General features: G+C 34.9%; 1 protein-coding gene across 1 annotated transcript in view; it reads left to right on the top strand.

Moving 5' to 3' along the window:
• The window catches only part of ABCD3 (ATP binding cassette subfamily D member 3), an 89,179-nt gene that overhangs the window by 53,927 nt on the left and 22,691 nt on the right, over nt 1-12,561 (top strand). The window contains exons 5-10 of the mRNA XM_019957027.2: nt 1,301-1,370; nt 2,725-2,822; nt 3,177-3,300; nt 5,886-5,942; nt 8,206-8,348; nt 11,268-11,337. Coding sequence (XP_019812586.1) covers nt 1,301-1,370; nt 2,725-2,822; nt 3,177-3,300; nt 5,886-5,942; nt 8,206-8,348; nt 11,268-11,337 — 562 coding nt within the window. The remainder of the gene's footprint in view (nt 1-1,300; nt 1,371-2,724; nt 2,823-3,176; nt 3,301-5,885; nt 5,943-8,205; nt 8,349-11,267; nt 11,338-12,561) is intronic.

Here is a 12,561-nt window from a genome sequence, read left to right as displayed (position 1 = left end):
TCTAATATTCTTACTGCTGTAGACAACATTTTTGTGTGGTTCTATTGTAACTTCTTTCTAGTTCAGCTTAAAATTTTTTTCTTTTTAAATTTTTAGCAGCTATGTCAAGATTGGATCATTAATTTTTCTATTGGTCTAGAGTAACATTTCCCAAAATATGTTCTTGGGAATCTTAGCTATGGCGAAGGAAATGCTACAGTGCTACAAAACTATCTCAGAGAGTTTTACAATGTATAATATACTTGAGAGCTTTGAGAGGCTCTTTGGTAAAGAAATTTGTTAGCTTTAACTCAGGTTTTCCCAAATTTCTTTGACTGTGGACTTCTTTTGCCCTAAAAGATCAGTTGATGTTACTTGGCATTATTCACCTACTCCCTCATAAAAAGCAAATTATTTCTCTGTCAGTGTGTATCCCAGTCATTTGTGTGTGTGTGTGTGTGTGTGTGGAGCTAGGTTTGAATCATTTAGCACAATTGTTTTTAAAAATATATTTAATTTGCTTTGGGGAATATTAGTATTATTTGGAAAAAGAGTACATGATCAAATTCTATTTTTGCACTAGCGCATTTGGTAGTCAAAGATCCTTTACTTATAATGACATCATGGCTTTCTAGGTTAAAAGTAGCAGAATCCTTTAAATAAATTCTTAGTGGATATTTTAAAAACAGTAAATATTTTAAATAAATTAAAAATAGATAGAAGATCTTGTTTCATTGAAATCCCACTATCATCTGTTTTGATAAAATTTTCTTACAACTATTGCTTTCTTAGTTGTTTTTGCTCTCCAATAGCAGAATTGAGTAGTTGCAGCAGAGATCTTACGGCCTGCAAAGCTAAGAAGGGTTTACTGATCTCTCATTAGTCTGTCTCTCTGCCATTAGTTCATACAAATGACAATCAGTATGTTAAAATATTTAAAACAAACAAATACTAGTTTGTTTTATCCACAGTAATCCACTCCTGGGTCTGTAAAGTTAATTGTTTCACCATATAAAACCCCTTTTGTGACTGCTTAATTAAGCCTGCTATTTAATTATCATTTTTATGAGGGAAAGAACTAGCTGTCATTCTTATTTAATTTTGCCATTTATAGAGTGATTTCCAGGCAAGCTGTTTAAAATGGTAAAATTTCAAAAGTTCAAGCTTTTGTTAGAAAATGACTTTAGCATCTTTTTTTTTTATTGATTCATTTGATTCAATAAACTTTTCCAAAAATAATTTTAGAGATTTACAGAGTTTTTTTGTGTGTGACAAATATTGCTTCTTTTGCAACTAATGCATTGCATGTGGTGGTTTGCAGTGGTATCATTGGTCGTAGCAGAAAAGATTTCAAGAAATACTTATTCAACTTCATCGCTGCTATGCCTCTCGTAAGTGTTATTTCTTTAAAAATTTTTACATAGAAAAAAATTGCATCTTACTAAAATCTTTTAAGGATTTTTACTTATTAAGTTCTTTAAAGATTTATATGCTAAATTTTTTCAAGTTTAGTTTTGTAATTTATAGGAAATGTATCAATGCAAACCTTTATACTAGATGGAAAAACTTAAAGGAATTATGCTTGGATCAATTTCTTTGCATCATATGTGGGTATGTACAACTGGAGATGATGTTTTCTGACCGTTAGGCCAGAGTTTCTCATAGTAACATAGTAAACAGGATGGAAATAGTATCCCTCCCCAAGCTGTGACAACAAAAAATGTCTTCAGTGTCTCCAAACATTGCCAGATGTCCTGTGAGGGCTAAGGTGAGGTTGTGGAGGCAGTGAGCTGAGGGCAGAAATCCTGGTTGAGAGTCACTGATGTGGGCTATACACTGTTACTTGAACCACTAACGTGATTTAAGTTGAATTGGAATTTATTGCGTGGATTTACTAAAAATAAAGATAAGTGGTCCAAATCATAAGTAATGTTCTTAGCTTGAGTATTTTATTGGCACAATAAGAATTTTAGTATTTTTTGTGTGAGAGTAATAGGGAGGAACTTGATTGTAAAATTTACTTGATTGTAAAATCTAATTATTAGAAAATATGTCAGATTTAATAAAGCTTGAGGATAGTCATACATGGAAATCCTTCTAAAAGAGAAAATTAAGCAGCATTGGTGTCAATCAAAGATTAAGATTCAGCAGACCAGTGTTTTCTTGACAAAATTTTTATGTAAATGTGACTTTAGAACTATGGAAAAATTAATTTTAATATAGTGGTGGAAAAGAGTAAAGGTGACTCCAGAAATAATCTAGAAAATGGCGTTAATTGGTGTAAAACTTGTGGTATTTTTTTTAACAGATGCAAATGTGGTGTGTATAGAATCCCATTAGCTAGGATTGTAGTGCTGGTAGTAGCAAAGAAAAGATATACTAAGCATAAATGTCAGTACTCCTGAAGCAAGTTCTTTACATTGAATAAACAGGTGACAAATTTGGCCTTTTGTTTGTTTATACACACCTTCCCCACCGCAAATAGTTGCAAGATTCTTTTCATAATTAATACTAATATATTTTAAAATTAATTTTCAAGTAAAGGGTAATAGCTAATTGCATTTGATGTAGCATATTCTCTTTGTGTGTTTGGGACTGTTAAGTAAAAACTGAATTATATCAATTCAAACTATCAGTTATTAAAAAATTATAGGATTTGGGGACAAAGCCAATGATAGGAAAATAAATTATGATTTCGTAAGCAGAAATGAAGCAAAACTAATAATGTGTGTTTGTTTGTTTTAGATTTCTCTGGTTAATAACTTCTTGAAGTTTGGGTTAAATGAGCTCAAACTGTGCTTCCGAGTAAGATTAACCAAGTACCTCTATGAGGAATATCTCCAGTAAGTGATAACCTAATTTTATATTAAAAATAAAAATAATACTTATGATAATGAGATATAGAAGTCTTTCTCTTTTATGAGATATGTTTTTCAAGTGAATTGCTCTTGAACCAGAAGCATATATGGAAAGATCTCAACTATTTGGAATCTAATCCTGACTCTTCCATTAACTGGCAAATCATCCTTCTCTAGACTGGGATCTTCATCTCTAAAATAAATTAGGGCAATCTTTAGATCCTCTTCTAGCTCCAAAGTTTTCTGTTTCTACAAATTTGTACTACATAGTATAACATGATTTTTTTGTTGTTGTTTTTTAGAATCATTTGTTTTAAAATCATCTTCTTGTTATTTTAGAGCTTTCACATATTATAAAATGGGAAATCTGGACAACAGAATAGCTAATCCAGACCAGCTACTTACACAAGATGTGGAAAAGTTTTGTAACAGTGTAGTTGATCTGTATTCAAATCTTAGTAAGGTAAGTGTGTCTGTTTTTGTTGTTAATTTGCTAAATTTTGAATCTAAGCAAATGTATATGATGAACATGACAGCAGCCTATAAGTATTTAATGCTTTTATTAAAAAAATTAAACTTAAAAGCTTCTGCCCAACAAAGGAAACTATTAGCAAGGTGAAAAGGCAGCCTTCAGAATGGGAGAAAATAATAGCAAATGAAGCAACTGACAAACAACTAATCTCAAAAATATACAAGCAACTCCTACAGCTCAACTCCAGAAAAATAAATGACCCAATCAAAAAATGGGCCAAAGAACTAAATAGACATTTCTCCAAAGAAGACATACAGAGGACTAACAAACACATGAAAAGATGCTCAACATCACTCATTATCAGAGAAATGCAAATCAAAACCACTATGAGGTACCATTTCACGCCAGTCAGAATGGCTGCAATCCATGTCTACAAGCAATAAATGCTGGAGAGGGTGTGGAGAGAAGGGAACTCTCTTGCACTGTTGGTGGGAATGCAAACTAGTACAGCCACTATGGAGAACAGTGTGGAGATTCCTTAAAAAACTGGAAATAGAACTGCCTTATGATCCAGCAATCCCACTGCTGGGCATACACACTGAGGAAACCAGAAGGGAAAGAGACACGTGTACCCCAGTGTTCATCGCAGCACTGTTTATAATAGCCAGGACATGGAAGCAACCTAGATGCCCATCAGCAGATGAATGGATAAGAAAGCAGTGGTACATATACACAGTGGATGTCTTCCTACCCATTTCTCCACTTCAGTATTTCTAATTCTAATAGCTCATTTAATTAATAGTCAAAAAATTTTCACAAGATATTAGTATATTTCAATTTTTCTAATTACTGTTTTTCCCCCTTTCCAGAATATTGCCAGAGCTTTTGACTCTGACCTTAACCAGTGTTCTTCATGATGGTTATATCAGCTCTTACTTATTCTTCTTATCTCACCATCCTTACAGTTTTTGCTGTGATTTTCTCGTGAAGCCATTTTCTTTGCCTTTACTTCCTGCATTAGCTGGGAAATGCAGTGGTCATCTTGAAGATTTCTGCTTAGCATTACCGCCTCCCCCTCTTCCTCTCAGATGCCCCATTTCCCATCTGATCCACATGACTGCTCTTGATCTGTGGTCGGAACTTGTCTCAAAGAGGACCACTTATAGTATCTTGCCTTGGGCCACAGTTAATCCACGTATCCAGTCTTGAGACAGAAAACTGTATACAAGGCGCTGGGTCACAATGGAAGACTAGGAATACTTCCTCTTCAGCCTTGTGGACGAAGAAGTACAGGCAGGTGTTAGAAAAGTAATGTGTATTCACAAGAACTTTACCCCTCTTGATAGGCCTACTACTAAGATGCCTTTTTCACTTCATGCCAAACTTTGTCCTTTATTTAGCTCTTTCTTTAAGTCTTTACTGATCCAAACTCTAGAAACTGAGGTAGCAACAAATTGCTCGGTAATCCAGCTGCCTTTTTCCTCTGCCTTTTACCACATTTTAAAGTTTGTTCTCCATGTGTGTGTGGTGGTTGGGGTCGGGAAGGAGAGATGCTGTATATATTATTCTGGTAATTTTGTAGACCTTGTTGTGTATTCTTTATTACATCTTGGCACTTGAGTTAGTCCATAGCTCAGGACTTATCACATCTGCAATAAAGAAAAATGTTAGCATATTAACTAATTGTAGTGGTGCTATATACTATAGTATATTTACTTTATAAAATATGTAATTGTTTGAACTCTGACTTAAACTGAATCATTATTTTTGTCAGTAATTTAAGTGCACTTGAACTTTATATGTATAGGTAAGTATGCCTAACTTCTTGATAGTTCATAAGACAGGAAAGAAAAGGTTCATCTTAGTACAAGCCAATTATGAGCCAACCCACCTATCCTAGTAATGATATAGATATTAGAAAAGGTGGCTATGGACTTAAATGAACACGATTTGGGTTTCTTGAAAAACACTTCAAAACATGTACAACTTTTGGTATGTCAATTAAATTGTCTCTATGTGAAGAGCAGTAAATTAATGTTATTTTAGTTTTAGGAGCTTGAGTTTTAGATCATAAAATTAAGATTTATAAACTTACTCAACGTATTTCAACATATAGATGTTGTGGTAAAGTCTAACATCAAGAGCAGAAAGAGTCTCTCATTTTTCAGATGAAGATATATAGAAACCAGAAAAACAGGTAGTAGATTTGGGGTTATAACTCAGATCATTTTCTTGCATCTTTATAGTACATTAAGAAATTGCTAAGTAAGTAATGGTTAGTTGTCACAGTAGAGCTATCTTAGTTGATGGAAAGTGGTAAATATTTTCCCTAATTGATGGTCAGTAGACATTGGTCAGGCTGTCTCCATTTTGAGCTTCTTGAGAATAAGAATTGTGTCTTTTATGTATTCATCGAGCTACGTACTGTACAGTACCTTGTACAGAGTGAGAACTCTATGTGTTGACAATTATGTGTTAAATGTTGACTAGCATTGTGTATTTAACATGCTTATTAGCTATCAGTGTAGGCAGTTTTGTTCTTTTTAATTCTGTGCCTTCTGATGTTTATTTTACAGCCATTTTTAGACATAGTTTTGTATATCTTCAGGTTAACCAGTGCAATAGGAGCTCAGGTGAGTTTACTTTTTCTGTCTTTTAAATTGCTTTAATACTGTGCTGTGAATAGCTGGATGGTTTGTTGGAATTTTTATGTATCTCAAAGAGTGTGATTTTACAAGTGTAGCTAATAAAGTCTGGTTATAAAATAATACTCTACTAGAGATTTTTAAAGTTTTCTGATTCAGCTTTTCAGTGTTTCTTAAGCCAGACACTTGGAAAATTTTTGTGGTTTTAATAACCAGAAATGCTTAAACATTGAACACACCTGTATTTATTGTTGCAAGGTAATGCCTAAAAGGGGCTTCACTGGTAGCTCAGCTGGTAAAGAATCCATCTGTAATGCAGTAGACCCCGGTTTGATTCCTGGGTTGGGAAGATCCCCTGGAGAAAGGATAGGCTACCCACTCCAGTATTCCTGGGCTTACCTGGTGGCTCAGCTGATAAAGAATCCGCCTGCAATGTGGGAGACCTGGGTTCGACTGCTGGGTTGGGAAGCTCCCCTGGAGAAGGGAAAGGCTGCCCTCTCCAGTATTCTGGCCTGAAGAATTGCATGGACTGTATGTATAGTCAATGGGGTCGCAAAGAGTCAGACACGACTGAGCGACTTTCACTTTCTTTTTTATTTCAGTGCCTAAAAAGAGATTTGGAGACAGCTATTTTAATATGAAATATGAATGTTTAATTACATTTAGAATGACTATAACAGTTTTAATAGTATTTTATAATAATATAAATTGTTGACTGTCCCATGAGGTCATCTTATTAGGTCTCTTTGACATTTGTGTTGATAAGATCTTTAAATGTTCTGAGTATTCTTATTGAAGTCTAACTTTAGTCATTTAATATGTAAGATTATTGTTATATATTTATAACAATCATATAATAATTTGGTTGTTTTATGTATATATATATATACATATTTATGTATATATTTTTGTGGTTATTAATAAATAATTTATATAGTGACTTTTGTTCCATTTCAAAACATTGGGGAAAATAGTTTTTTATTTTAATGTTCTTGTCTGTCTTCCTAACCTTTTGATACCTCATAAGTTGGGTTAAATCATTTTTATAACTTGTTTTTACTATAAATAAGTAAATAGTCTTAATGCCTCTTATTGGTATAACTTTTTATGGTACTTATTACATGTTTATAACACTTAAGTATTATATTTATATTTAAAAATGTCTCCATATATTCTTATTTTCTGATTTTGTATTTCTTAGAGGTAGAGACTATGCTTTAGTTATCTCTTTTATCCGTACCTCTAGTAATTATTGAAAAGCATTGAATCAGTCACATTGAATTTAAAAATAATACACACCATATTCCAATTTAATATATGCTATATTCCATATACACTGTCTGAATAAAAAGATGAGTAAGACACAGTTCCTACTGAAGAGGAGTTATGATCTGGTGAAAGAATAGATAGTCAAACAGTTGTAATGGAGAGTGATAAGCCCAGTAGTGGAAGTGAATAATGTCTTTAGTGTCCAGAAGAATTGGAGGTGATACTGGAGCTGCTTTGAGGATAAGTCAGACTTTTTTAGATATGTCAGGCTTGCTAGACAGAAGAACAACTTCACTGAGTAGCATGTTCAGGAAACAATTATTTCAGTATGGCAGAACATAAGGATATATATGGGAATGAAGAGTTTGAAAAGGCAAGCTTGAAGCTTCTCTCTTGGAAGGGTCAATGCATATGGAGATACTTTACCACATTATGGCAGCTAGAAGCAAGACGCCGGAGAAGGGAAAGGCAAATTGAGCTCATTTGCGGGAACTGAGCTTGAGGTTACAGAGAAGTAAACAAAAGATGTACAGTAAATATTTGGAAACAGTATCTAGGACTGATGGGATTAGAGATATAAATTTGGGAGGCAAAGGGAGCAAGAAAAGGAAACCTCAGGCAATACTAACTAGTGAGAAGGTGAAAGAGAGTTCTGCACATTATTGTGGAATCAAGAATATCAAGAAGAGCTCCGTCAGAAGAGTTTTTAGATGCTGTAGAAAGAGTGAGGACTGCAATTAGGAGTTTTTAAGTGAGCAAATTTGGGAGAGCTGGGGGAGAGATGTATGGTGGGAGGAGAAGTAAATGAGTAGTGAAAACAAAGAGGCCCAGTGGGTATCTTCTTAGAAAAGAAACAAGGGAAAAAGTCAAAAGAGTGATTTCTTTCAAGGTAACTGGAGTTAATTATAAATTGTGCATGTTGCATTCAGTGAATTTATGATATCCTTGATCTTTGTATATCTTTCTCTCCTAATAATATCAGGGCCCAGCAAGCATGATGGCCTACTTGCTTGTTTCTGGGCTATTCCTAACTCGAATTAGACGACCCATTGGTAAGATGACAATAACTGAGCAAAAACTTGAAGGAGAGTATAGATACGTTAATTCTCGGCTCATCACAAACAGGTAAGGACAAATGTATTAAATGTATTTAACTGTACTAAAAATTCCTTTGTGTGGATATTGAAGTCATATAAGCCAACTCCAAAAAATCTAGTAACGCTGTTACTGAAATTATGTCTCTGTGTATTTACTTTTTTTGAAAATATACATTATGAAGGATATTGGTTTTATTAAGTAATCTTAATAACTACATTTCTAACCCTTTTTCTTATTAACTATTTAGTATCCCTGATTGACCTCTTCGTGTCTTCTGTTGGCTAATTTTCTGTTAATTTCACATAAAGCAAAGTCAGAAATTTTAATTCAAATTTACTTACTTCTTCAGAGAAAATTTTATCTCAGTTTATCCACAAGTATTTTTTGTTTGAGTCTATATTTGGAGCACTCAAAGTTAATGCAGTCTCCTTGCATGTGTCTCTGTCTATTTTCCAGATAGTTTAAAAATCCAAAGTAGGGAGAAGTATTGGGCTTTAGAGCCAGCCTGCCTAGTTTCCAAATCTACCTTCTCCACCTATCAATTATATAATATATGACTTTTGGAAAGTTATTTATAGTTTCATTTTTCTTATTTATACTAGGTAGCTAATTCAGGGTTGTCATGAGGACTAATATGATATATATAAAACTTCCAGCACTGTTTTTAATGTGTAGCAGGTACTCAATAAATTTTCTCATGTATTGATGATCTGTCAACCTTAAGTCATTTTGAGTCATATTTATTTACTACCCTGTTGGCATTACAGAATTATTTAGGAAATGGTCTTTTAAAAGTTCCTTCTTCCTTTATTTCCTTGGATTGATAAAACAGTACTTACTGGTTTTAAATAGGCTTTTTGTGTTGTAGGGAGGCAGAAGAATAAAAGGTTTTGTACAGAGGTGATTTGCCAAGTGAATGAAAGAGCTATTAGCTAGGATGTTTTCCAATGCAAGAAACGGAAAACCCTGACTCGGGTGGCTCCAACAATAAGGACATTTACTACTTCACGTAAAAACTCTTAAGATGGACCAGCTCCAGGCACAGCATGCTCAGGGTGTCTGACTCTTCTCCTGACTCTGTCCTCCTCTATATGTTCCCCTTTTCCTCTGGCTAATTATTTTTCTGATCATAGGATGGCAAAAGCAGTTCTAGATCTAGATCCACCAGCCCTCGTCTCCTGCAAAAAGTCCAGAAACAAAAGCAGCCACTTTTGCTGTCTCTTTAAGAGAGTGGGAAGCCCCCACAACAACTTTCTTTTCACATCTCATTGGCCAGAATTATCACTAAAGCAGTTACAGCGAAGTCACTGGCTTAGATCAGTTGGAACTCTTTCCCCTTTGGATTGGGGCTTGAGGCTGTTCCTCAACCACTTGGGTGCCTAGAAAAGGATACAAAACTTTAAGAAAATTGGGGTTCTCTTAGGAGGAAGGATATGGAAGAGAAAAGATGCTGAATAGGCAGTTGTTAGTATTGTGGAAGTTCTGAGCTTTCAGGTTTTAAGTTTAGGATAAAATGTTCAGGAGAAGTAGGGTTCTCACCTTGTCTTTCTCAATGGACTTAAATGTGTGGAGGAGGTAGAAGGAATTAAGAAATTTTAGGTACAGAATTGTGTTAAACTAGGATTCTGATACCCTGGGGCTCTCTGCTGCTGCTGCTAAGTCGTGTCAGTCGTGTCCGACTCTGTGCAACCCCATAGACGGCAGCCCACCAGGCTTCCCCGTCCCTGGGATTCTCCAGGCAAGAACACTGGAGTGGGTTGCCATTTCCTTCTCCAATGCATGAAAGTGAAAAGTGAAAGTGAAGTCGCTCAGTCATGTCTGACTCTTAGCGACCCCATGGACTGCAGCCTACCCAGGCTCCTCCATCCATGGGATTTTCCAGGCAAGAGAACTGCAGTGGGATGCCATTGCCTTCTCCTTGGGGCTATTATTGTGTAAAGGAAACTGGGAAAGGCTAGTCAAACATGATGCAACTATATGGAAAGTTAATTTACTTAAAGGTATTGAGGTAAGGGCTACCTTGTTTTTATGATGCAAAAAAAATACAGGTACATTTTAGACTAGAATATAATGTTCACATAAATTTTTGAGGCGGGGGAAGAGACTTTTAAGAAATATTGTGTTTTAACTTTGCCTTCTAGACTCGCATGTAAATCTTTCCTTTCCTCTGCTGTAAGAGATACTTTGCTGAGACAGTTTGCATCAATCTGGGTAGAGTAGAAAACTAGATGTTAGGGTCAGATACAAGTTATAATCTCAGCTGTTTAACTTGTCAGCTGCATGACTTCTGCACATTAACTACACTAAACCTTTCTTCACTCATAAAATGCCCTTTTTTTCCTAGTTAAGATTGTTGTGGCCCCTGTGTACCTGTTCAGATCAGCTCAGGGAAAGAGGAATTGTTGTGAGGATATGGTGGGGTTCCAAGAATAAGGACAACTGTGCAGCTAGGCCTCCTGGGAGCTGGCAACTGTCAGGCAGGGAGGAATTAATTTGTTTTTCTGTCCTTTAAAGGCTATATGTCATGCATCACTACCTGTTTTTTTCCTAACTCTTGTTGTCTCCTTTAACTTCTGGCTCAGTTTGTAATCTGAGATGGCTGTCCCAGTCCTGCCTTCCTATATGTCATGGTATCTTCCTTCTTGTTTCTTTATTCACTTTTCTGAGAACTAGCTCAGCACATCTTTTCCAGCCAGGCTACATGTGGGATATGCAACTCGTGTCCAAAGTGCAGCCTGTGATGCAGTCAGGTGTATCAGTACAGGTTTAACTGTGCTCTGATCAGTTGAGCTATGTATAGATCATGGCTTGAGAAGTACCCAATAAACTGTTAGTCACAGAGTGTTCGTTTATATACAAATACTTAGTCAATAAATATGGTATTTTAAGTTATTTTCTAGGCTTAAGTAGCATTAAAACTAATTGCTAAATTATTTTCCTTAATAGTGAAGAAGTTGCCTTTTACAATGGAAATAAAAGAGAAAAGCAGACAATCCACTCAGTCTTCCAAAAACTGGTAAGATAAACATGTTGGAGGCTCATGTATGTATGGAAAAAAAAAATCTTGACCTGTGCCAGGATACATATATACCTTTAATCTTTAAAAGATTTATTTTTAAATAGCTATAAAGAATTTTTATGCTGTGTTTTCCTAAAAACTATCAAACCAATACGTTAAGTTGCCCAGTTATAAAAATGGGTAGATTTATTAAAATAATTATCATGTATTTTTGAAGTGGTTACTTAGGAGTCTTATTTAATGATAAACCAAGTGATAATTACAGAAAGGATTTGTTCTGTAGTATTTCTGGGAATACTGTGAGCACAGTTCAGCAAACATTTTCTGTAGTGGGCACGATAAGTACCATGTATGGTTTAGGCTTTTCAGGCCCTATGGTCTCTCTTGCAACTATTCAACTCTCTCCTTCAAAGTAGCCATATGTAAATGAATGGATGTGGTATGTTCTAATAAAACTTATTTACTGAAGTAAGTGGCAGGCTGGATATGAACTGTGGATCATAGTTTGCTGGCCTTTTACTTAGAATATAAACATTGTTTCTTATGTAAACAGTATGCAAACTATGCTTCGGTTTTTATCTACTTGCCACGGGGAAGATTTGAATTTAGTTAATTTTGTTGATTATTCATTCAGAAGATACCGAGCACCATCTAAAGGGGTCTTGCGTGTCCAGGTGACAGTGGTGTGTAATGGACCAAATCCTGCCTTTAAGGAGCTTACATTTTAGTGGAAAGTTTTGAAATCAAATACATATTTGAGGTGATTTTTAAAGGTTAAAGAAGTTGTTATTTTAAATTATTTAAATTAAGGTTAAAGAAATTGAGTTTTTGTCTGTTTTATGTTTAACATGACTGAAATTTGATAGCATTCACTGATAAAATGCATTTACGGTAATTGTCTAAGGGACTGCTGTTAACTAGTTCACTCTTCACGTGGCTTGCCCATGCTTTTGCATTAGAGTTCAGCCCCAAAGTTAACACCTTTTGAGGCCATGTCTTCTTTGATTAATCCATCTAAAGTGACCTTCACCAGTTACTTCCCATTTTAATGATCTGTTTTTCTTAAAAGCATTCATTACAATTTCTAATTATCTTGTTTTTTTACTGGTTGTCTTCTTCATTAGAATGTAAATTCCATGAGCTCAGGAACCTTGTCTTTTTATTCACTGTTGCGTCTTCATCACTGAGCTCAATATATAACATCTGGCATTCACTGAATAA

This window comes from Bos indicus, chromosome 3 (genome assembly GCF_029378745.1).
Source record: "Bos indicus isolate NIAB-ARS_2022 breed Sahiwal x Tharparkar chromosome 3, NIAB-ARS_B.indTharparkar_mat_pri_1.0, whole genome shotgun sequence".
NCBI lineage: Eukaryota > Metazoa > Chordata > Mammalia > Artiodactyla > Bovidae > Bos > Bos indicus.
Note: the sequence above shows the minus strand (reverse complement) of the source record. Positions and strands in the feature narration are given on the sequence as shown.